The sequence below is a fragment of the Muscardinus avellanarius genome, assembly GCF_963383645.1.
Source record: "Muscardinus avellanarius genome assembly, chromosome: 3".
Classification (NCBI taxonomy): domain Eukaryota; kingdom Metazoa; phylum Chordata; class Mammalia; order Rodentia; family Gliridae; genus Muscardinus; species Muscardinus avellanarius.
The window spans coordinates 12898394-12923935 of NC_137788.1; the positions used below are offsets into that span (position 1 = coordinate 12898394).

The window sequence follows — 25542 nt, forward strand, 5'->3', positions numbered from 1 at the left end:
AAACTCCAAGACCGGCCTTCCTCCATTGCGATGACCCATATTAAACACAAGCTCCAAAGCAATAGAATGGGTTGAGTTTGCCGCCTGGATCCGATCACCTCGTCTCAGGTTGATAGGCGTCACGGGCCGCCGATGGGCAGGGGGCTTTCTGCACTCCAGCTGGTGGTCAGCACTCCAGTCAGGCTGCCTTCCAGAGGAAGGAAGGAGTCCTTCCTGGCTTTTAGCAGGAATAAGCCCTCAGGGAGAACATGGGAAGGGTCAGCAGCTTTTTAAAATGTTAGTATTTTGCTTTGCTAATGCGTTGATCTGCACTAACTTGTCTTTGCAAAAGGGACCATTCTTCAGTGAGGCGTGGTGCGGTGTTCTGCTGTGCCTAGGGGCCCTGAAGACCCTCCTCACTGCCCGCCAGCTGCCCCGACTTCAGCTCATCTCTGCCCCTGGCCTGCTTCCCTTGTCCTCCAGCTGAGGGTGGGGAGGGGACAGGGCCAAGGCCGGAACTGGATGGGACAGAGTCCAGGCAGGAAGGTGGGCTCCACTGTTGGGGAGCTGGGGGGCCAGCTTTCCTGCCCCAGCAGCTCTCGGGGCTCACGGTGTTAGCGCCACTCCTGAGGGCTTGGCTTTTCTCTTTGGTGGTTTCTGAAGTGCCTTATCTGCAGACAGCCTCTCACTCTCTTTTCTTCTTCAGGGACTGTGAATGACAGATGGAGCTTGACGTGCAAGTCCAGCATGGCCTGGATTGCTGGTTTATAAGAAATCATTTTATCTGAGTGCATCTCTGAAATGTATTGACCTAACTATACCTCTCAGTTGAAGGATTTTTTTTTAAGGGTTAAGACCATAAACTCAAAGTATTGGCCTTTTTGTGGGACCAGATTTTTAAGATTAAAAAAAATAAATGTTTTTATCTCTGTCAATGTCTGTCAAAGGTGACTGTTTTCTGGCAGCATGGCTGCTCTGCTCCCAGAATGCCACAGGTAGACTTGTAGCCACCTCCCTCACTGCTGACTGCCCAAACGCAGCAGCCAGGGCATCGGGGCCATCATGGGGAAACTGCCCTGAAGCAATCAGTAACTTCTTTCCTGTGGTCTAGAAGAGTCTGCAGTCCTTGGGACATTGTGAAAGCAGCTGTTTGAATCCCTTTCTGGAGGGCTGATTCCATCTGGAACCTCAGTAGAAAGCGCCCTGCTGGAGCCAGGCTCGCCCCTGCCTCCCACCAAGATCTGCAGGTAGAAACGCCTTCCAAAGCAAGCTGGGTGTACGCCGCCCAGACATCAGACAGGCAAAAAGGCCACACTCGTGCCTGAAGATTCTGGAAGAACGATGTGGCGTTTCTTGTAGATATGAGAATAGTCACCATGACTCAATGTAAGAGAAAAGAGAGAAATGGAAGCCACGACCCTTCCCATTGAATAAGGAAGAGGAGATGCATCAGAGAGTCCTCAGGAGTCATTTCTTGTGTCTGTCTCACATCACATTACTGCCCACCTGGATGGGTTTCTTCTAAGTGCTTGGGGGCTGCAGATGAGAAAGCTTATACCTAGAGGAAGCAATTAAAATACTCCTGTGGAGGTCCACAGTTCTGAAGACAGACCCTGTCTTTGGATCTAGGCTGCCCCTTACTTAGCGGTGTGACCACAGGCTTCTAACCCAGTTGTCAGTGAGAACAGGTATAGAAAGAGGTAGCGGGTGTGGATTGTATAGTTTGTCCTTAATTATCTCTCACATCAGGCAGTGTGCCCAGGACCATTTGCCATGGAGATGAGGACAGTCATGGCAAGAAAACGTCCCTCAGGGATCTAGCCCGAAAGCTGCTTGAGGTGCCTGGTGGGGCCAGGGGCAGTTGTGTTCTCTGTCAACTAGCAGAATCCCAGCCGGAGAAACTCCATCCCAGGACCAAGGTCTCCAAGCCCCCAGCACCACGTTGGGCATCTCTTCAATTATACCCACCGTTGGTGCGTACACACTGGTGGGGTGGGGCTGGCAAAGTGGCAGGAGATGAGACCTGGGCTGCTTTGCACATGGGAGGAATGGACCTACGGGGAGTTCAGTGCATAGATGCTAAGGTGGGCGCTGTGGTCCCTTCCTGTTCTCAGCTTGTATAAAGCCAGCCTCGTGGGCATGGTGGACCTGTGGCTCCTGCTCAGTAGAAGGCAGCAAAAGTGACAAGATATCACTACCACTGTGTGTGTGTGTGTGGGGGGGGCACTGGGGATTGAACTCGGGGGCATTCTACTTCTAAGATACACCCCACCCTATTTTATTTTATTTTTTTGGTAATACTGGGGTTTTTGGAAGCCATTCTGCCTCTGACCTATTTTATATATATAAATATATATATATATATATATAATTTTTTTTTTTTTGAAACGGTCTCTTAAGCCAGCATGGTTGGCTTCGAACCTGCGCGATCCTCCTGTCTCCGCCTCCCAAGCGCAGGGATTACAAGCGTGCACCACCGCACCCATCCACCCTATTTTTTTTTTTTTTTTTTTTGGTGGTACTGGGGTTCCTGGAAGCCCTTCTTCCTCCGGGCTACACTCCCAGACCTATTTTTTATATTTTTGAAACAGGGTCTCTTACGCCAGCGCGGCTGGCTTCGAACCTGCGCGATCCTCCTGTCTCCGCCTCCCAAGCGCAGGGATTACAAGCGTGCGCCACCGCACCCATCCACCCTATTTTATTTTGAAACAGGATCTCATTAAGTTGTGGAGGGCCTCACTGTTGCTGGGACTCATCACTGAGTAGCTGCGCCTGGCCATAAACCTGTGCTTCAAGTGTGCGCCACCATGCCTGGCCCCCATGGTTACATAGGATTGTGACCTTTCTTGCTGGCTTTTTTTTTTGGGGGGGGGCGTTATGGGGATGGTACCCAGGGGCATTCTACCTCTGAGCTACACCCCCAACCCTATTATTCTTTATTTTGAAACAGGGTCTCACTGAGTTGCAAAGGACATTACTAAGTAGCTGAGGCTGTCCATGAACCGCGATCCTCCGGTCTCAGCCTCCCAAATGCTGGAATTACAAGCGTGCACCACCACGCCCAGCTTGCTGGCTTTGAAGAAACGTGCTGCTGTTTTGTGTCTGCTGCCCCAGGCAGGGAGAGTCAGGCGGCCTGTGGCTGACAGCCAACAGGAAGCTGAAGCTCCTAGTCCAGCATTGTCTGAGACACCGAATGCCACCCCAAGCCACGTTAGCGTGGGAGGGGATTTTTCCCAGTTAAACCTTCAGATGGGGCTCCATGGTGGCCAGCACTGTGGGGGCAGCCTTGCAGAGCTCCTGACCCATGGGAACCAAGGCAGTACGTGTTTTAGCTGGGGTGTAGCTCAGTGGTGGAGCGCATGCCCAGCATGCACCAGGCCCTGGCATCCACAGCACAAGTAAAAGACAAAAATGTTTCAAGCAGCTAAGTTTGTGGTAGTTTTATTTTATTTATTTTAATTTTATTTATTTATTTTTGGTGGTACTGGAACCCAGGGGCTTTTCTACCTCTGGGCTATACTCCCAGACCTACTTTATATTTGGAAACAGGGTCTCACTACGTTGCTGAGAACCTCACTAAGTAGCTGAGGTGTGACGGACCAGCTCAGCTGGGCACTAGGGACTCTGCCAGGGTGTTGGGACCCTTTGGGACTGATTTCTCGAAAGGTGGGCAAAGGCTTCGGTTGTGGTTCTGCAGCCGCTTATCTGCAGCAATTTTTCCCTTTTTGTGAAATAAACTCCGTCAAGTTTCTGTTTACGACGCTAAAAGTGGAGATTCCTCTCCGGGAAAAATCTGAAATGACTGACACAGACAATTGCCTCCTCTCACGTGCAACTGACCACTTTATTTTAGAAACAAGATTTTTTTATTTCTCTATTTCCCAGTGATTCCCTAGTAGAAATGTGTAAACACCAAAATACAATAGTGAAATATACATGTATTTCACCAACCCTAAACAAGACAAAAGTAAGGCCTGTGACATCACAGGTCTTTTGTGATTGAAATCAGCCCCATGACCCTGCAGGTGGGACTTGTGATTTAAGTCAGCCCCTTTGGCCTTGCCTTGGCCTTGCAGCTGCAGAGGCTTTTAGTGGGCGAATTCCAGAAGAATAAAAGTCACACCCCAAATCATTTGAAGAGTTCAGTTCTTAGAATTTCTTTTTTAACCCTTTGGGAATCTTCTATTCCTAGGGCTTAGTCCAATGTCCTTCTCTATCCAGTAAGGTCCAAGCCGTGTGCATTTATGATGAGCCAAAGGGCTGTGGTGGGAATCTGTCCGGTCCTGTCTGCTCCGCCATCTGAAGTCTGAAAGCTTAAAGAAGCTCACAACACAGTTTAACAGATAAACACCAAAAAGTAACCTGAAGTTTTTAGATTTAATTGTCAGGTGTACTCCTTTGGCCTCTACCATCCTCTTTTAATAATCCATCTTCATTACATATGCATATCACAAACCTTCTGTTTTTTATCCTGGTCCTTTCTTTTCCCATTTGGGACAATCTTAGGATAAACTTTACTTCATACAAAATGCTTTCTTATTCTCACAAGATTTCTTAACCACGTGGTGTCGCCCTATCTCCAGGCAGTGCACGTACTAGGTACAAAGGTCAAGATTCTTTCCCCTCTATTGTAATGATTAAGATGAAGGTCAAAGACAGGGAGGAACTTCGCATCCCCTCCCCTACCTAAATTCTTTCACAGCACCTAGATTATAACTTAGAGTAAGGCAGAGAAAGTCTGAGGGCTCAGACATTTTACTAGAAAATTTATCTTTCACGGACTCAACTTCTCCCACAGTCCTGATCTTACATCACCGGAGCAATTTGTGTGGAAAGTTAAAAGAATCATTACCAAAAGAATAATAGCTATGAAAGAATATCTAAGAGTGAAGGAGTACTCTGGCCAGAGACAACGCTCCCTCCTCGGGGCTCTGTTTCCATTAAGCATTCAGCCAATCATGCGCGCGAATTTTTCACGCACGCAGATGCCGAGGAAGAGCATGCGGCGGCACTGAGGCTGGCTTCAAACCTGTGCGATCCTCTTGTCTCATCCTCCCAAGCGAAGGGATTAAAAGAGTGTGCCACCACGCCCGGGGTGTGGTAATTTTTTTTTTTTTTTTTTTTTTGCGGGTCTGGGGATGGAACCCAGAGGCATTAGACCTCCGAGCTACACCCCCTGCCCAATTTTTTATTCTTTATTTTGAAACAGGGTTTCACTGAGTTACAAAGGGCCTCACTAATTAGCTGAGGCTGTCCGCGAACCGCGATCCTCCGTTCTCAGCCTCCCGAATGCTCAGTGTGCCACCATGCCCAGCTCTGTGGTTAATTTTTTTTTTTTTTTTTTTTTTTTGGTGGCATTGGGAGTGGAACCCAGAGGCTTTCTACCTCCAGGCTATACTCCCAGACCTTTTTTATATTTTATTTGGAAACAGGGTCTCACTAGGTTGCTGAGAGCCTCACTAAGTAGCTGAGGCTGGCTTCGAACCCGTACCATCCTCCTGTCTCGGCCAAGTGCAGGGAGTACAAGCGTGCGCCACCACGCCCGGCTGTGGTAATGTTTTAATACAAGAGGTGAACAAGTTATTTGAGTGGAAAAGAGGATGGACAGACTGAATGGTGGGGGGCTTTGGGGGTCAGTGGAGTGCTCCCTGGAGCCTGCACAGTGATAGGAGAAGCTCCCGTTCAGGCAGTGCTGGCCATCTGCTCTGTACACTCACCTTGTAGACCTCATCCTCGTGGCCTCAGGAGGTAGGTACGTGTCTCTGTTCATCCGGGCTTCAATAACAGCAGCATAGACGCGGCGGCTTATAAGTAACAGAAATGTCTTTTCAGCCATACTAAAGGCTGAGAAGTCCAGTATGAGGCTCTGGCAGATCTGGTACCCAGTGAGGCGATTTGCTGCAGCCTGCGTGCAGAAGGGGCGGGAGATCCCTGGGGCCTCTTTTCTAAGGGCACTTCTCACTCACTGGGGCCCCACCCCCAGGATGGAATCATCTTCCAGAGCCCCACTTCCCAGTACTGTCACACCAGGTTTCATCTTGAGTCTTAAGGGGGCCACAGACGCTGTCTACAGCATTACTCATTTCTGTTTTTACAATGTGGAGACAGGCACAGTGCCCTTAGATCATCTGCTTGAAGTCACATACTGGGGAAGGGGCAGTCCTGGGATCGGAATCCAGGTGGTCTGGTTCCAGCCTGTGTGCAGAGTGTGTGTGTGTGTGTGACTGGGGATTGACCTCAGGGGCCTTCTACCTCTGAGCTACATCCCAGTCATATTTTATTTTTTTATTTTAAGACCACACTGTGCCACCACACTTGCCAGGTATAGTGGCACGCACCTGTAATCCCAGGACTTGGGAGTCGGAGACAGGAGGATCCAGGTTCAAGGCTAGTCTCAGTAACTTTGCAAGGCCCTCTGACTTAGTGAGATGCTGTTTCAAAATAAAATTGGGCTGGGGGGGGGGGTTGTGGTTCAGAGGTAGAGTGCCCCTGGGTTCCATCCACACTACCACAAAACAAAACAATCTGCTATTGCTATGTTGCGGAGGCTGGCCTCACACCTGTGACCTTCCTCAGTCTCCCAAGTACTGCGATTAAGGCGTGTGCCCCAGGCCCAGCCACAACCTCTGTCTCCCTATGTCTTGTTTGTTTGTTTGTTTGTTTGTTTTTTGAGAGAGTCTTGGTTTTGCTGCCTGTCTGGAAGTGAACTTCTGGGTTCAGGTAATCATCCTTCCTCCTATCATTGAATTTCGGGCCCACCCAAAATCTCAGGTGATAACAACCTTAAGTCTTTAATTACATCTACAAAGGCTTTCTTTCCAGAGGTCCTGGGGATAGAGCCCAGGGTTCACGCATGCTGGCAAGTGCTCATCACAGCTACATCCCCAGCCCCGGGTCTTCTAATTAAAGCCAGGCGTTAACTGGGCACAGTGATATACACCTACAATAATGACAATACTTTGGGAGACTGAGACACGAGGATTATAGGTTCTAGGCCAGCCGTGGCAACTTAGTGAGACCCTGCATCAAAAAAAAAAAAAAAAAAAAGAAAAAGAAAAGAAAAAAGAAAGAAAGAAATAGGATTGAGGGTATAGTTCAGCAGTAGATTTAATTCCCCAGTAGCACACGCATCTACCAGGCATTATAGAAAGACTACAAGTTAGCCTTCAGGTATCCAGCAAACTGATTTAACCGGAATGCCCATCCTTTAGCCTTTGGTTAATGTGTTTTTGCCGGTGGTGGGCAGAGTCCGCCTGGGGTGGCCTCAGGATTTGGCAGGCACTTGGCCCTAGCAACCTGGGGTGGGGACCCCGGTCACTGTTTCCCTGTTACCTGAGCTGCCGATTTAGAACCCTCCTCAGTGAGCAGGTGAGCCCCTGGCACAACTCCCTTTGGGTATCTGGCCCTGGGGTCACTGGGGTGGGCACCACCCGGTTAGGGCACGGGATGGGGGTGGGTGGTAGCACTGGGGATTCAGAGGACTGCAGGCCAGGCCGAGCTGAGCAGAGCCACTGGGTCAGCATAGCAGGGGACTGGCCCACCCGGTCTGCACAGAGAGGGGCGCTAGAGGCTCCTGCTGGTGTAGGTACGACCTCCCTATGCAGGCTCCTGTGGGCCAGGGTGGGCCGGGCTCAAGGAGAGGAGCTGTGTTTGCTATTCCTTCCAAAATTTCAAGGCAACATGCTGGACAGGAAGAGCTTGGGATTGGAAGCCGCAGACCCCCCACCCCTGCTGTGTGTCCTGAGGCAAGTGACTAGTGACTACCTCTCTCAGCCTCAGTCTGCCTTTCTGTAGAATGGTAACCATCCTACAACTGACTGGCAGGCCTGTGGATCTAGGCCTGATTCACACAAGTGTTCAGAGGAGACCGAGGAAGAGCTAGAAAGTAGAAGAGGAAGCAGGCAGCGCAGTGTGTTTGCAGCCAGGGAAGGCTGCCTGGAGGCTCTGGTAACCAAGGGAGACCTGCAGGCAGCGACGGGCAGGTCCCTGGAGGGAGGAACAAGGCAGACATCTTGCTCTCAGGCCCTGGTGCTATGAGGAGCACTCTAGAGTGGGCTCCGTGGGGTGGACAGGACCTGCCAGGCCCAGGGAACTCCAGGCAGAGAGACTTGGACCCATGGCCCTGAGCCATGCTGGGGCACCTGGGGGTCAGTCAGCCCTCCCCTAGCTGGGCCAGGAATACCTCCAGGATACTGTGCTTGTCTCCTCCAATCTGGGAACCTCCCCTCACCCAAGACCCAGGCCTTGCAGTGGCACGTGGCTGTGTGAAATTGTTTCTCCAGGATCTGGGACTTCCTCCCATCTCTGGCTCCAGCTTTTTTTCCTTTTCTTTAGAAATGTAAATTACAAGTCCCTCCTTTCTGCTAGCTAGCCCTGGCTTTCTTAGTATAAAAGATATACTTTTAAAATTGGAAATCTTTCCCAATACTGATACATCAATACATTTTAAAACCTTTTCCCAATACTAGTACAGATTCCAAACATGCGCCACCATGCCTGGCTATTTTTTAATTTTTTCTAGTAACTTACTTCTTAGGTGGTGCCTTTTTATTACTGATAAAGCACTTACTAAGAGCAGGGGTTTATGATCTTTTTCTACCTCTGCTGTATCAGTTGACCATCAACTATGGGAGCTTTGGAGTAACACAGGGAGTTTACATTTCTCATAAGAGCGGGTCCCAAAGAACAGAGGGGCCAGAGCACTAGTTACAGCCAGTGTCCCTGCGTGTGATCTCCAAGAGCCAGGCATGGGGCCCTTGCTATCGCCACAGTTGAAATGAGCCACGCAAAGCCAGGCGTGGTGGCGCACGCTTGTCATCCCAGCATTCGGGAGGCTGAGACTGGAGGATCGCGGTTCACGGACAGCCTCAGCTACTTAGGTCCTCCGCAACTCAACTCAGTGAGATTCTGTTTCAAAGTAAAGAATTAAAAAAAAAAAATGGGCAGGGGGTGTAGCTCAGAGGTCAAATGCCTCTGTGTTCCATCCTCAGACCCGCCCCCCCCAGAAAAAGAGCCAGGCAGAGTCACTGTGATCTTATAGCTTTTGTGTTTTTATCTGTTGTATGTATGTTTATATGTTTTATATGTTTTTATATGTTTGTAGGGCCAAAAGCTTCAATGGCCTCTACATATTGTTAAGGCTCATGGCTTTAATTGTCTTTACATTCTTGCCATGGGTAAAGATGAGGACAAAGGGCAGAGGAGTTCTGGAGCGTAACAGGCCAAGCTGTGCTTCTCCCTGCCTGGGTGTGTGTGGCACCCAGACTCTGACTGCTTTTTATATTTTTGTTGGAGTTTAATACCAGAGCAGTTTTTCAATACCAACACAGTTTCCTAAATACAAACTCAGAAAGTTAATCATGATTTCTCAGGGCGCACTACTCTGGGAAGCATGGTCTCCTATGATTTTTTTTTTTTTTTTTTGCAGGTCATTCTACCTCTGAGCTACACTCCCAGCCCTATTTTTTATTCTTTATTTTGAAACCGGGTCTCACTGAATTGCAGAGGGCCTCACTAAGTAGCTGAGGCTGTCCGCGAACCGCGATCCTCCAGTCTCAGCCTCCCGAATGCTGGGATGACAAGCGTGCGCCACCACGTCCGGCTTCTCCTATGATCTTATTCCTGTCCCACTTGGGTGAGGGACTGCTTGGAGGCCAGTGTGCCTTATCCAAGACCGCACTACAACCAGGAAAGCAAAGATCTCCAAACGGGCAGATCACTGAAGGCTCTGAATGATTTTTAGATTTTTTTTTTTTCTGAAGATTTAAGTAAGTTTATTTAAAAGATAGAAATACAGAAAATAGAAATACAAAATGGCGTGATGGGGGAGGGTGGCCAAAATGGCGTGATGGGGGAGGGCGGCCCGGGCCAACTCCCCAGATACAGCCTCGCTGGGCTGCTCATCTGGGCCAGGGTCTTGGGTCTTGGTCTTAAGGCCAAGCCAGACCGCAGTGGGGCTCTGCAGCTGGGTCCGGACGGCGATGCTGCGCGGCCACGTGCCACCGCAAGGCCCGAGGGTCCGCGTCCCTTTCGACTTCCCCGAGGACGGGGTTCTGGTGGCACGGGGGAGCCAATGGGATCGCCAGAAGTCTGACTCCACGCGGCAGGCGTAGGCGCTCTCGGCACCCACCCGGAGGCCGTGGCGCCCCGCCCACTCGCGAGGCCCCGCCCCGCCAGGCCCCGCCCCGCCAGGCCCCGCCCCGCCAGGCCCCGCCCCGCCAGGCCCCGCCCCGCCAGGCCCCGCCCCGCCAGGCCCCGCCCCGCCAGGCCCCGCCCCGCCAGGCCCCGCCCCGCCAGGCCCCGCCCCGCCAGGCCCCGCCCCGCCAGGCCCCGCCCCGCCAGGCCCCGCCCACGGCCTCGATCCCGCCAGGCCCCGCCCACCCGCCCGCCTCTTCTCCGCCCCTCCGGCCGGGCCGGCTCCGCGGCGGCGCGCGCAGGTAGGGGCCGAGGGCGCGCGCGTGCGCGGGGCGGGGCGGGCGCGCGCGTGCGGAGGAGGCCGGGGCGGGCGGCGCCGGGGCGGGCCGGGCCGCGGGCGGCGCGCTCGCTCCTCCTAGCCGGGCCTGCGACGTCCGCACTGGCCTCGGGCCTGTGTGCCCGCTCCGCGGCCGCAGACCGCCGCCCGGCCTCCGGGGCTCCGCTGCCCCCGGGAGCCTCGGGCCGCACCGCTCCGGCGTGGAGCCCGGGAGGTGGCGGGGCCTCCCGCACGGCCGAGGTTCCCTGCGCCGAGCTCACTGCCAGGGCCTGGTCGTGGGGGTCTCCATCGGGGAGGCTCCAGAAGGACCCCAGAGCCTGCGCGACTCTTGGATCCCCCCACCCACGCGTTTATCCTCCTCCCTCCTCGTCCCAGTCTCTCTGATGACTTTGATGGTCCTGGGGGTGGAACCCGGGGGCTTTCTACCTCCAGGCTATACTCCCAGACCTATTTTATATTTTATTTGGAAACAGGGTCTCACTAAGTTGCCGAGAGCCTCACTAAGCAGCTGAGGCTGGCTTCGAACCCGTGCGATCCTCCTGTCTCAGCCTCCCCAGCGCGGGGATTACAAGCGTGCGCCACCTCGCCCGGCTTGTGTCTGATGTCTTTGAGAGGCAAGCACTCCTTCCTCCTCCCCAGGAGTCCTGTCTGGCTTTTTAACCTGAGCTCCTGGGATGCGCTGGGTGCTGGGAATGTTTCTTTGTGTCCTCTGTGACCGCAGTCACCGTCCATGGCGAGCTCGCCCCAGTGACCACAGCTAAAACCAAGGGAAATGTTTACTATTTTTTCCATTTTAATTTCCTATTTGGGTTGAGTATCCTATCCCAAATGCTTGGGACCAGAAATGTTTCTGATTTTGGATTAAAAAAAATTTTTTTTCTTACCCCATTGCATCTTAATGGTGTGATACATAGAATTCTTTGGGGGTAGGTCCAAAGTCCAAACACCAATTTATTTTTGACACCTGGGGAGTGTTACTTAATGCGGTTACTGTTTAAGAGTTTGGAACTCGGCCGAATTGGGTCTCATCTGTTTCTTCAACTCTTCCTGGCTGGGGAATTTGAGCTTCACGAAGCTCTAGTGTTTACCATCTGTAAAGTGGGTAGGACAGTAGTGCATCACAGAGATGCCAAGGAAGTCAAACCAGATAAAGTATAGCCGTAACATTGTAGGCACTGAGCCTGGCTCACAGCTGATTCAGGATTTGTTATAATTTCTAATTAGCAACCCAAGAATAGAGATGGGGTCCTTGGTAAGAGCAGCTGGTATGTTTGCCCGACCTGAGTGATGAGGGGCTATTTGCCTAGCTCTTGCTGCCCGGCCTGGCAAAGGACAGGTTTGCAGAGCAGACATGGCCAATCAAGGGATGTCTCCTCTGTATTCACCAAACAGCTGCGGACCTGGAACCAGGCACAGGCTCCAGCCTGGGTACCAGGAAGAGGAGCCAGTAACATTAATGAATAGTAGTGTTGACAGCAATACTAGCCCACATTGACCTGTTTAACTTTATTTATTTTGTGGTACTAGGGATGAAACCTGGGGACATTGAATTTTTTTTTTAGTTTTTATTTTTATTTATTTTATTTTGAGGATTTGGGGATAGAACCCAGGAGCATTCCTTTCAACCTCTGAGCTACACTCCCCTGCCCTATTTTTTATTCTTTATTTTGAAACAGGGTCTAAGTTGCAGAGGCCTCACTAAGTAGCTGAGGCTGTCTGTGAACTGCAATTCTCCAGTTCCATCCTCCCAAATGCTGGGATTACAAGCATGCGCCACCACACCCGGCTATTTATTTATTTATTTATTTATTTATTTTTGCGGGTCCGGGGATGGAACCCAGAGGCATTTGGCCTCCGAGCTACACTCCCTGCCCAATTTTTTATTCATTATTCTGAAACAAGGTCTCACTGAGCTGGGAAGGGCCTCCCTAAGTAGCTGAGGCTGTCCAGGAACCACGATCCTCCAGTCTCAGCCTCCCGAATGCTGGGATTATAAGCATTGGAAACCACGCCCGGCCTATTAACATTTAACTGCTTAAGCATGTGGTAATTAAGGTGACACTAGCTGATATGATAGTGTAGCCCTGAAACCTCAGAACCTTAACACAATGGAAGTGATTTCATTCATGAAGAGTCCTGTTGGGTGTTTGGCAGGTGCCTTCCTATGGGGCAGGTGCCCTCTCATCCTGGGGCCCCAGTATCCCCTATGACCTTGGATTCTAGTTACTTCCTCCTAGCTGGTGGACGAGGGAGGAGAAAAACAGTTCTTGGGAGGTTTTTATGGGTCAGGCCTGAAGCGGCACACATTTTTTCAGTCTTAGTTCTGTTGGCCAGAGTTTGAGCACATGGTATATCTGACTGTAAGGAATCTGGGAAACAGCTTCTAGCCATATTCCTAAGAAGAACTGGAAGTGATTTTGGTGAACTCATAGCAGTTTCTGCTATACCATATCCAAGCACATGATTAAAAATGGAACATATTGCTGGGCATTGTAGTGCAAGCTCGTAATCCTAGTACTTGGGAGGCCGAGACAGGAGGATTGTAAGTTTGGGGCCATCCTCGGCGATTTAGCAAGACCCTGTTACAAATTAATAAAATAGGTAGCTGGCCGTGGTGGCGCACGCTTGTAATCCCAGCGCCTCAGAGGCTGAGACAGGAGGATCGCACAGTTCAAAAGCCAGCCTCAGCTGCTTAGTGAGGCTCTCAGCAACTTAGTGAGACCCTGTTTCCAAATAAAGTATAAAATAGGTCTGGGAGTGTAGCCCGGAGGTAGAAACGCCCCTGGGTTCCACCCCCAGTACCACAAAAATAAAATAAAATAAAATCGGTAGGGCTAGGAGTATAACTCAGAAGTAGAATGGCCCCGGATTCAATTCTCAGTGTCTGTCTGTCTGTCTGTCTGTCTGTCTCTCTCTCTCTCTCTCTCTCTCTCTCTCTCTCTCACACACACACACACACAAGCTTATTTAATTCTCTTGATGTTTCTATCAGGAACTAACTATTCCATTTTACAGATGAGGAAACTGAGACTCAGAAACGAAGACATTGGTTCGGAGTCCACAGCAGCTGGTGAGGAGGCCGAGGTGGTGGTCCACGCAGCCAGATGCTGTCTTAGTTCTCTTTTTTCTTCCTTTGGTATTGTTGGGATTGAACACAAGAAATTATACCACTGAGCGACATCCCTAGCACCTCTTCTCTTTTGTGTACTGGAGAGTGAACCCAAGGCCGTTCTACATCCAAGCTACACCCCCCCAGCCTGATTTTAGTATTTTTTGTTTTGAAACAGAGTCTTACTAAGTTGCAGAGGGTCTCACTATGTTGCTGAGGTTGTCCTTGAACCTGTGATCCTTCTATCTCAGTCTCCCAAGTGCTAGAATCACAGGCTTGTAGCGCCATGCCATGCTGTCTTTTTTCATTTTTGCTGCTACAGCAGAATACCCGAGACTGGGAGATTTATTTATTTATTTATTTATTTATTTATTTATGGTATTGGGGATGGAACCCAGGGGCATTCTACCTCCAAGCTACACTACCAACCCTATTTTTTTATTCTTTATTTTGAAATAGGGTCTCACTGAGTTGCAAAGGGCCTCACTAAGTAGCTGAGGCTGCCTGGGAACTGCAGTCCTTCTGTCTCAGCCTCCCGAATACTGGGATTACAAGCGTGCGCCACCACACACCTAGCCTCTTTTATTTTTTGTGGTACTGGGGATTGAACCCGGGAGTGCTCTACCAGTTAGCTATACTTCTAGTCCGTGTGTGTGTGTGTGTGTGTGTGTGTGTGTGTGTGTGTGTTTTACTTACTGGGGATTGACCCCAGAAGCATTGTATCTCAGAGCTAAACCCCCAGCCCTATTTTATTTTATTTTTTACATTAAAATAGGATCTCACTAAGTTGCAGAGGGCCTCACTAAGTTACTGAGGCTGGCTGCAAACTCGCGATCCTCCTGTCTCAGTCTCCCAAATACTGAGATTACAAGTGTGTGCCACCACACCTTGCTACCCCCAGCCCTCTTTATTTTTCATTTTGACACAGGGTCTCACTAAATTGTTAAGGCTGACCTCAAACCACTGATCCTCCTGTCTCAGCCTCCCAAGTACTGAGATTACAGGCCTGTGCTGCTGCGGTATTCATAAAGGAAAGACGTTTATTTAGCTCACAGCTCTGCAGGCTGAAGTCCAATATTGGGTGGCCAGATCTGGCAAGGCCCGGTGCCGCGTCACAACGGGGAGGAGAAGGCATGTCCGCCAATGCAGGAAAGAGCCAGAAGGGCTGGGCTCCTTTATAACAACCCACTCCTGTGATGCCTAACCCACTACCCTGAGAAGAGGACTAATCCCTCTTGAGCTAATCTCCTCTTAAAGGTCCCACCGCACCTCTCAACACTGCCGTGGGAGGCCACATCTCACCATGAGATGTGGAAGGGACAAGCCACATCCGCCATAGCAGAGGTGGAAGCCGTGACATCCGGGTTCCAATGAGGAGTCCAGTCATTCGCTGGAGAGTTGGGTGAAAGTTGCGGATGGCGCAGTGCACACCCACACGGGGTTCAGACGGGACTTCCTGGGGCTCATGGAGCCTCGCAGAACTCTTGAATGCAAGCTTTGAGGGTAGAGCCGAGGGCCGAGGTCTCGGTGCCCAGGGCCCAGCATCTCTTTCTTCCCCAGATCTGGCTGGCCTGCTTGCTCTAGCACCTTGGTGGCGCTTACACCCTGGAGTGCTCGGTCTCTGGTTTTCCACTTGCAGGACAGATCCCTTAGCTGGTCCTGAGGGGTCCCGTCTGGTCTGGTGTGCATTCCTAGGTCTGATCTAGACACAGCAGCAGATCCTTGAAGTGCAGGCGCCCCAGCGGCCCTCAGACACTCAGTGGGAGGCTGCCCGGCCTCAGGGGATGTGCTTGGGCATTACCCCCTCCCTGCGTCAGGGTACCTTGCATCTGTGAGAGCCCTGACCTCCCTGAGCCTCAGTTTCCTCATCTGGGAATGGGCTGAGGTGAGGATTTAATAAGACATTGTGAATATGCCCCACCCATCAGAGAGCACCCTGAGGCCAGCGGCCAGAGGCAGCAGGAGTCCAGATACACGGTGCTGATGAAGCTGGAATGGCGGCCGTCATGTAACTGCTCGCTACGGCCAGGTGGGTTCTTTTAACTCAGGTTGAAATAATTCTCACAATAATCTTTTTTTTTGGGGGGGTACTGGGATGGAACCCAGAGGCATTTACTTCCAAGATACATTCCCAGTCCTATTCTTTATTATTATTATTATTATTATTAATATTTTGTGAGTCTGGGGATGGAACCCAGGGGCATTTGACCTCTGAGCTACTCCCTCTGTCCAATTTTTTATTCTTTATTTTGAAACAGGGTCTCACTGAGTTGCAGAGGGCCTCACTAAGTAGCTGAGGCTGTCCGCGAACTGTGATCCTCCGTTCTCAGCCTCCCGAATGCTGGGATTACAAGCGTGCGCCACCACGCCCGGCTTATTTTTTAAAATCTGAAACAGGGTTTCTCTCTTTTGCCAAGGGTCTCCCTAAATTTTGGAGGCTGACCTCAAACCTATCATCCTTCTGTCTCAGCCTCCCAAATGCTGGAATTTGGCCAGACCTACTCTACCATGCCTGGCCTGGATTGTGTGTGTGTGTGTGTGTGAGAGAGAGAGAGAGGAAGAGAGAGAGAGAGAGAGAAAGAGAGAAAGAGAAAGACACAGAGTGAGAGAGAAATAGGTAGATATCCTGGGGATTAAACCCAGGAACATTCTACTTCTGAGCTATATCCCAGCTTCCCCCCCCCCCCCCAGTACTGAGGATTAAAGCCAGGGGCGTTCTACCACTGAGCTACACGCTATACCTCCATCCCTGTCTTTTATTCTTTATTTTGAAACACGATCTCCGGAGTTGCAGAGGGCCTCACTAAGAAGCTGAGGCTGGATGCTGATTTCCCTGCCTCAGCCTCCCGGGTCCTGGGATTACAGGCCTGTGCGCCACCACGCCCGGCTCTGGCTTCTTTCATTTTCTGTACTGAAGGAAGGCCTCTAGGTCGCCGAAGCTCCTGCTTTATTGCGGCGATTGCGCCTGACCCTGTGGCCCTAGGTCGCAGCCTCCAGCCTGGGACGCCTTGCTCCCGGCTCGCTGGGATTTTCAAACGAATGACATTTGCAAGGTTCACTGTGAGCCGGGGCCGTGGCACGTGCTGCGGATGCACAGACGATATTTTGTTTAATCCCCAGACGACTCCGTGAGGCGAATACAAATACCGTCGGCATTTTACTTAGAACACTGGCCCGGCGGGGCGTGGTGGCCTCGGGTTATACGGGTTCTACTGTCTGACACCCCCCCCCCCCCCCCCCGTGTCCTTGGCGAGGAAACATCATCCCCGCACTCTGTTAATACATCTCAGCAGCCATGCGAAGCGCGTTCTGGGTCAGCAAGGATGGTCCTGCAGACTTGGGACTCTGGCCTTCCCGGTCTCTGGCTGCTGACCCCACCTCCTGGGCTGGCACCAGCGGCCTGGGGAGGGTGGACAGAGCACCGAGGGGCGCCCTTCCCTCCCGGCTCCATCATCCCTTTCCTCCCAGTCTCCCCCCCCTTTCTCTGCCGCCCTCCCCTCCCTCCCTCCCCTCCTCCCTCCCCTCCTCCCTTCCTCCCCTCCCCTCCCCTCCCACGCAGCCCCGCCCCGCTCCTCCCACCGTCCTGGTCACGTGGGGGCGGGCCGCCGCCGGATTTAAGCTTAATCGGCCTGGTGCTCTGCTCAGCAGCCTGTCCCGGCCTTAGCATGCCTGGCTGAGCTACTCTTGGGGGCCCCGGGGGTGGGGGAGGTGCGCAAACCTCTCCCCCCATGAACTTGGGGCTGGGGGTGTCGCTGGAGGCCCAGTTGGCTCTGGAGACAGTGATCCAGGTGGGTCCTGGGGACTCCGCCTACTCTGTCCAGGGCAGGAGAGTGTGGACTTGGTGGGAGTGCTGGGAGGGGGTGCAGGGGAGGGAGAGGTGTGGGGTGGGGTGCACAGACCCCCACACCTTGCAGCTTCTGGCATATCAGCATAGAGGGGTCGGAGGCCCAACTGCTGCGGCTCCCCACCCCGGAGCCTTACAGTGGGGAGGGGTCCCCACTGGGTTTTAGGGTCTGTTGATCTTTCTAACAGTAAGATCCTCACCCATCTGGGGTCACAGCTGGGTCGGCGCTGGATTGGAGTTCTAACACTCTGCTTCCCCATGGGCTTTGGTCTCTTCCCTGGTTCTCAGGGGGCCTCCTTCCCGGAAAAGGAGTCTCCTCCCACAGGACCTTTTGCAGTTTTATTTATTTATTTATTTATTTATTTATTTATTTATTTTAGGAACTGGGATTTGAACTAAGGGGCATTCTGCCTCCAAGCTACACCCTTAGCCCAAGTTTTTATTATTATTATTTTAAACAGAGTCTCACTGAGTAGCGGAGGAGGCTGTCCTTGAACATGCGATCCTCCTATCGCAGCCTTCCAAGTACTGGGAGGACAAGCGAAACCACACCTGGCTTGCCCTTTGCAATTCTAACGCTAGGCTTCTGTGTCTGGGGTTTCCTGAGGGCCTCTTTTGGGCCACAGAACTTTGTCCCCCACCCCTAGGCCAAGAAGTCCAGGCTCCCTGGCCCCTGAAGACCCTCTCTCTTGCCCTACAGACGCTGGACAGCAGTTTCCTGGGAACCAGCCAGGAGAAGGACCTGAGTGTGCAGGACCCGGCCCAGGACTCGCTGCCCGCCAGCCTGCCTGCCTGTGTCAGGGAGATTGTCACCCGCCACCTCTCCCAGGAGGAGAGCCCAGGTACCAGGCCCTGCCTCCTCCACCTCCTTGCACATCCCCTCCTCAGCAGTCACAAGATGAGAAGCGCTGTAGCGCCCACTTGAATATGCAGGGCAAGGCAGGCACAGGCCTGTGGTAGAGGGACTCATCTCAGAAGAGGAAACGGAGGTGCAATTTTGCAGACTGACGGACTCCCTGTGTGAAGCCAGGGGCTGAGCATTGCGTCCTGCTTGTCTGCAACCTGCCAACACTTGAGCCCCAAGTACCATATTCCCCCCTGGGAAGGAGTGAGCTGGCTGAGTCTGAGATTAGAGGAGGGGGCAGCTCAGCTCTGGCCTGGGTCCTGATGACCAGGGCAGAAAGGCCGACAGCTGCCTGCTGGTGGGCGGCGGGTGCAGCCTCTCCGTGTGGTCTGGGGTATTTGGGGTGCTCCTCCCACGATCCCTGTCAAGTGACCATGTCACGGATTGGACCTCTCCTTGAGAAGACCGGGGGCGTGGGGGCCCCTGAGCTCCAGGGGGGAGCCTTTCATCGCCCTCACCCCAGGCTGGAAGAACAGCTGCCCGAGGGGCCTGGTGTGTGTCCAGTCCTCCCAAGGTTGGAGGGGAGCCACGGGAGGACAACTCTGACCTTGCTGCTCCTCCTCCTCCCTCTCCTCCTCCAGCCTGACCTACACTATCTTGAGCTCCCTGGCAAGCTCCATCCGTGTGTGTGTGTGTGTGTGTGTGTGTGTGTGTGTGTGTGTGTGTATGGGGATTGAACCTGGGGGCGTTCCACCTTCCAGTTACACCTCTAGCTCTATTTGGTTTTTACTTTGGAACAAGTAAAAACTAGATTGATGAGGGTCTCCTTAAACCTGGGATCCTCCTGTCTCACCATGCCCGGCTGTTCCGCCCATAATAATCAAAGGAAGGCGTGAGGACTCAGGGCTTCGCATCCCTGGGTGGGTGCGCGATGCTCCCCGTCTCCTTCCTGCCTCTCCTGGGTCTTCAGGCCACACACGCTCACCTCTAGCCGTATCCATTTTAAGTCTAGCTATTGGCCTTGGAGCTGCAGCCATTCAGCCTCCTCCCAGGGGCCCGGTTGATCCTCTTACTCCTAAGGATGAGTGGGATGCCCAGGGTGGTTGGGGTGTCCCACCAGACCCAGGCACATGCCATCCCTGTGCCCGCTGTCCTTTTTCAGCCTTGCCACCAGCCCCAGAGATGGCGTCGCTGCTGTCGCTGCAGGAGGAGAACCAGCTGCTGCAGCAGGAGCTGTCCCGCGTGGAGGACCTGCTGGCCCAGAGCCGCGCCGAGCGCGATGAGCTTGCCATTAAGTACAACGCGGTCAGCGAGAGGGTGGGTGCTGCCCCGGGCCTGGCCAGGGCAGGGAGACGTCCAGGTCCACACCCGGACAAAGGTGGCTCTGGAGTCAGGGTTCGGATCACGGCTCTGCCTGCTTGAATGACTTCGAGCTGTCCCTCCTTGCACTGAGCCTTTCTGTAGTGGGGACAGTAGCGGGACGTAGTGTGGCCGTGTGGAGTCCATGTAGTGGAACGAGTGCTTTGGGACACAGAGCACAAGACCCCCGGAGGCCCTTTGTGCTTCTAGGGGCTGTGATGTCTCCCTGGCTCTCATTTCTGTGGCCCTTGGGGTCGAGGCAGTGTCTGGATGTTGGGTGCTGGGTGGGCTGACCTAGGCACCCATGGCGTTTGCAGGTCAGCCTGGGGCAGCACCAGACAGCCACCACTACCATAGGGTGAGGGAAGGAGAAGCCGGCCTGTGTGCATGTTCACACAGGAGCCCAGGCGCCTGTGCTCAGGCTTGTGGGGGTCCCAGGGTCTGGGGGTGGTGGGAGAGGGCTAGGGGGCTAGGGGAGAGGACCCCTGGTGCACTGTGTTGTGTCCCGGGTGGGGAGATGATGGTGGCTGAAGGTTGGTGAGAGTCGTGTGAGGGACAGAGTGTTTCTTTGCAGATGGGAGGATGTGGGCTATGGGAACAGTCATAATAGTAGCTGTTGTTTATGTTTATGGAGCACCTGCTATTTGCCAGTGCTTTATTATTATTATTATTATTATTATTATTATTATTATCATCAGTGCTGGGGATTGAACTCAGGGCCTTGTGCATGCTAGGCAAGCACTCTACCACTGAGCTATAGCCCCAGCCCAGAGTACTTTATGTTGAATACAGCATGGTCAGGACCATTATGGTGCCTGCTTGTTTATTTATCGCAGTGCTGGGATTGAGCCCAGGGCCTGCTCATGCTCGGCCAGTGCTTTACCTCTGAGCGACACTCCAGACCTTTTTATTTTTATTTTGAGACCGTTTCTTGTTAAGTTGCCTAGGCGGGCCTTGAACTTGCAGTCTTCCTGCTTCAGCCTCCTGAGTATCTGGGATTACAGGTGTGTACTACTGCACCTAGTTTATGATGCCCATTTAATAGAAGAGAAATGGAGGCTCAGAGAGGGAAAACACCGTGGCTTGGGTCACACAGCCATTTAAAACAAAAACCCGGTCTCTCCCAGCGCCCACCCCAGAGCTGTGTATTGTGGCTTTTAGGTCCTGGGTATAAAAAGAGCCTGCTGGGTCCTGGGAAGCTGGCAGGGACACGGAGGGACAGGGCCCTGTGTGTTGGTGGCAGGGCCAGGTCTGGCCTGGGACCCCTGAGTTGGGCTGGTCTGCCCGGTCTCCATACTCCTGTTGGGAGTGTGGGGGGGTGTTCTGCGTGGTCATGGGGTGTGCCTCTGTTCTGGTGGCTGCTGCCTCGACAAGCCCCCGACTTGTTGGGGCTTGCTAGGACTTGCTGAGGGACAGTGGGGGCCCAAGGTGGCCCCTAGCTTTGGGGACAGTGCCCAGCTCATTTCCCAGGGTCCGCAGGGGGTGTGGAGGGCAGGCTGGCCCACGGCCTGCGTTGTCAGCAGTGGCGGGCCCTCAGCCAGCCCCCTCCTGGTTTAGGCTTCTCTTCTTTTGGCCCCTGGCAGGGGGCCAGGCCCCTGGGGGTGGGCTTCTTAATGCCAGCTCCTGCGTGTCATGCAGCTAGCTAGCACTGCTCCCCTGGACTGCAGAGGAAGGGAAGAGGTGGCAGGTTCCTTCTCTGCTGGGACACAGCTGCGTGTGTGTGTGTGTGTGTGTGTGTGTGTGTGTGTGTGTGTGTGTGTTTGCGCTCAGGTACTTCTGAATAGCATCTTGGTGTCACATTGTCCTAAGGCCCTACCTGGAGGTAGAGGTGGGACAAGAATGACCTTGGAGGCCTTTCCTGGGGGGGTCCACAGAGAACATCAGAGCCTGGACCTCACCTTAGCACCACTGGGGAAACTGAGGCCTGGGGGGAGGCTTGACAGGCCCCAGATCAATAGGAGAGCTGGATGAGTCCCCTGGTCCAGGGCCCTGGGGTCGCAGGACACTGTCTCATTTGTCCCTGTGCCTGTAGGTGGCAGAGCCTGCCCCTGTGGTCATGATTTGCTTGGTGGAGCCAGGCATGTTGGTGCGCACTTGTAATCCCAGTATTTTGGGGGCTAACACAGGAGGATTGCAGGTTCAGGGACAGCCCCAGAAAATAGCCTCTCATTAACCTATCGAGATCCTGTTTCAAAATAAAAATAGAAGAGCCTGGCGTGGTGGCGCACATGTGTAATCCCAGCGTTTGGGAGGCTGACACAGGAGGATTGACGGGTTCAAAGCCAGCTTCAGCTACTGAGTGAGTCTCTCCGCAACTTTTAGTAAGACCCTGTTTCCAAATAAAGTATAAAATAGGTCTGGGAGTATAGCCCGAAGGTAGAAAAGCTCCTGGGTTCCATCCTCAGTACCACCAAAAAAAAAAAAAAAAAAAAGCAAGCAAGCAAGCCGGGCGTGGCAGTGCACACTTGTAATTCCAGTACTTGGGAGGCTGAGACAGGAGGATCGTAGAGGTTTGAAGCCAGCCTCAGCTACTGAGTGAGGCCCTCAGCAACTTAGTGAGACCTTGTTTCCAAATAAAATATAAAATAGGTCTAGGGGTGTAGCCTGGAGGTAGAAAGCTCCTGGATCCCATCCCCAGTACCAAATAAATAAATAAATAAACAAATAAATAAATAAATAAAAACAAATAGGGCTGAGGATGTAGTTCAGAGGTAGAATACCCTTGGTTCAATCCCAGGTGCCACCCCAAAACAAAGCAAAGCAAAAACAAACAAACAAACAAACAAACATAATTTGCTTGGAGGGCTGGGTTGTGGGCAGTCAGAGAGGTTGTTCTGATCCTTGGGCCCCTCAGCACCCCTGGGATAGAGAGCAGTGAGGATTGGGGTGTCCTTGTCTGCATGTCCTTCAGGGAAACGGGCTCCCAGAAACCACCTCCCAGGTCAGAGGAGCTGAGGGAGCAGGTGTAGGGAAGGAGGCCGCGGCCTCGTCCTGGCTCCAGAGAACAGACCCCTGGACACACTCTGTATCCACAGCAGCCTGGACAAAGTGAATTGAAAAGCGGCTTTGGGGCCCTGGTTGCTAGGGGAGATGGTAAACTTCTTTTATCCCTGGCTTGATGGCTGCCTCCTTCCTTTTGAATCTCAAGTGAAATTGAAAGGCTGATTTGTGGGAACAGTTTGTGGATAAGGTCGAGGTATGTCGACTAGCAGGCTGGCTCTGAGCACCGGGGAAGGGGGAGCCCCTGGCACCACTGCACCCCTCTGTACCCCAGGAGCAGGCCGCACCTGGGACACAGATGTGCAAAGCACGCACAGCGTAGGCCGCAGCACAGAGACACGCAGATGCATGAAACCCACCACAGGGTACACTCAGATTCCGTGTGCACCGCATAACCCACGCCCACAGCCCGGCACCGCGCAGTCCCTCACAGCACAGAACGGAAGAGTCGCCACACAGACCCATAGTGCGGGTGACTGCACACGGTCACCTCTCCCAGAGGCAGAAAGACAAAGGACACAGCAGCCACCGGAAGCCCACAAAGATGCGGGGGGGGGGCACCAGCTCCCGCTCACTGCCACGTACCCAGTGTCACCGAGTGTGCGGACACACCAGACTCCTGCCTACACCCTGCCTCCTTGACACGGATGAGCACACACAAGCTCACACTCGCTACACTCGGACGCAGTGCCTGCCCCACGACACAGACCCCAGCCCCGGTGCCACCTCACTCGGGTCCACGTGAAGACCCAGACACACCCAAATATCAGCGTGTGCCGGCACACACCATGACACACAGGGCCCCAGCTCACAGCCGTGGGGAGGACACGCAAGGCTCTCGGGGTGACCACCGCGGTGAATGAGGCGGATGCTTGGCCTGCACCTGCCTGGGTGGGTTTCATACAGATACCTGCCGCGTGCCTGCGGTCCCCCCAGACAGAACCCCCTGCTGCCACCTCACCCCCACAGCCTTGGCCTGGGTGCCTCCCCCTCACCATGGAGCCTTTCTTTTTCTTTTCTTTTTCTTATTTTTTGGTGGTACTGGGGTTCCTGGAAGCCCTTCTACCTCTAGGCTACACTCCTAGACCTATTTTTTTTATATTTTGAAACAGGGTCTCTTAAACCTGCGCGACTGGCTTCGAACCTGCGCAATCCTCCTGTCTCCGCCTCCTAAGCGCGGGGATTACAAATGTGCGCCACCACGGCCTGCTAACCATGGAGCCTTTCGGCAGTTCTGGCCATCCCAGGGTGCAGTGGGCGGCGTGTTCCCTGTGTGGCTCACTGAGCATCAACCTTGGCTTCCCGTGACCCGCGTGGCCCCGCCCTCAGGAGCATGAGCGTCCTTCCGTCCTTCCGGGCTGTGGCCAACCAGGGCCGGGGAGGTGGATACACGAGCGTTGGTCTGGCTGGGGGACGTCCCATTGGTCGTCCCCAGGCCCTGGAGTGTGCTCACTACCCGGCCGAGTCCCACACATCCTCAGCCCCCTCTTCCCTCACCCCCAGAGGACCAGCTGGCACCTTGAGGGTGCTTAGAAGTTTCCATGGCTAGCCGGGCATGGTGGCTTGTAATCCCAGCGCTTGGGAAGCTGAGACAGGAGGATCGCCCAGATTCAAAGCCAGCTACTTAGTGAGGCTCTCAGCAACTTACTGAGACCCTGTTTCCAAATAAAATATAAAATAGGTCAGGAGTATAGCCCAGAGGTAGAAGGCCCCTGGGTTCTACCCCCAGGACCCCCCCCCCACACACACACACGCAAAGAAGTTTCCAGGCTAGTGGGGTAGCCAGACCCTGCCTCTGCCTGCAGGCGACCTGAGGAGGGAGGGTGGCAGCAGAGGCTCAGTGTTAGGTAAGGAGAGGTGGGGTGAGAGGTGGGGAAGCAGGTGCTGTATAGGGTGACAGTACAAACTTATGCCATGCATGTTGGGGCGGGCTCACCTGTGTCACCCTGGGGACATTAAGACTGCCTGTGTGCATTGGCTTTACTTGTGTACATGTCTGTAAGCTCAGGTCTGCATATATGCTTTTTTGGGTTTTTTTTTTTTGTGGTACTGAGGATGGAACCTAGGGGCTTTCTACCTCCAGGCTATACTCCCAGACCTATTTTATATTTTATTTGGAAACAGGCCTAAGTTGCTAAGAGCCTCACTTAAGTAGCTGAGGCTGGCTTCAAATTTGCGCAATCCTGTCTCAGCATGAATTCACATGCATTCATGCCATTAATTCACCATCTTAAACACTTGCTGAGAGCCGGGCGTGGTGGCGCACGCTTGTAATCCCAGCATTTGGGAGGCTGAGACAGGAGGATCATGGTTCGCGGACAGCCTCAGCTACTTAGTGAGGCCCTCTGCAACTCCATGAGACCCTGTTTCAAAATAAAGAATAAAACATAGGGCAGGGGTGTAGCTCGGAGGTAGAATGGTCCTGGGTCCCATCCCCAGATCCGCAAAAGAAAGAAAAGTAAAAGTAGGTTTGGGGTGTAGCTCAGAGGTAGAATGCCTTTGGGTTCTATCCCCAGTACTACCAAAAAAAAAAAAACAACAAACAAAAAAACAGCAACCCCCCAAAAAAAACCCTTTGTTGAGTGTGAGCTCAGCCACCCCACAGCCGCTGTCTTAGGTTCTAAGATACATGAACATGCTGGGAGTGATGGTGCATGCGTGGGGGAGAGGGTGAGGCAGGAAGATCCCAGGTTGGAGGCCAGCCCCAGCCCCAGAACCTTAGTGACTGAGACAGGAGGATCACATGTTCCCAGCCAGCCTCAGCAACTTAGCGAGGCCCTCCACAACGTAGACCCTGTTCCAAAATAAAAGAACAAAATAGGGCTGGGGATGTCGCTCAGAGGAGGAATGCCCCTGGGTTCCATCCCCAATACCACACACACACAAAAATAGGGCTAAGAGTATGGTTTGGAGGTAGAACTGTCCCCCCTCTCAGA

General features: G+C 53.0%; 1 protein-coding gene across 1 annotated transcript in view; it reads left to right on the top strand.

Annotated features, from left to right (window-relative positions):
• Positions 1–17287: 17287 nt before the first annotated feature.
• CROCC (ciliary rootlet coiled-coil, rootletin) overlaps positions 17288–25542 on the top strand; it is a gene marked incomplete at both ends in the record, with an annotated part of 48168 nt that continues 39913 nt past the window's right edge. The window contains 3 exons of the mRNA XM_080692746.1: positions 17288–17347; positions 18104–18245; positions 19410–19564. Of these exons, the coding sequence (XP_080548872.1) occupies positions 17288–17347; positions 18104–18245; positions 19410–19564 (357 nt within the window). The remainder of the gene's footprint in view (positions 17348–18103; positions 18246–19409; positions 19565–25542) is intronic.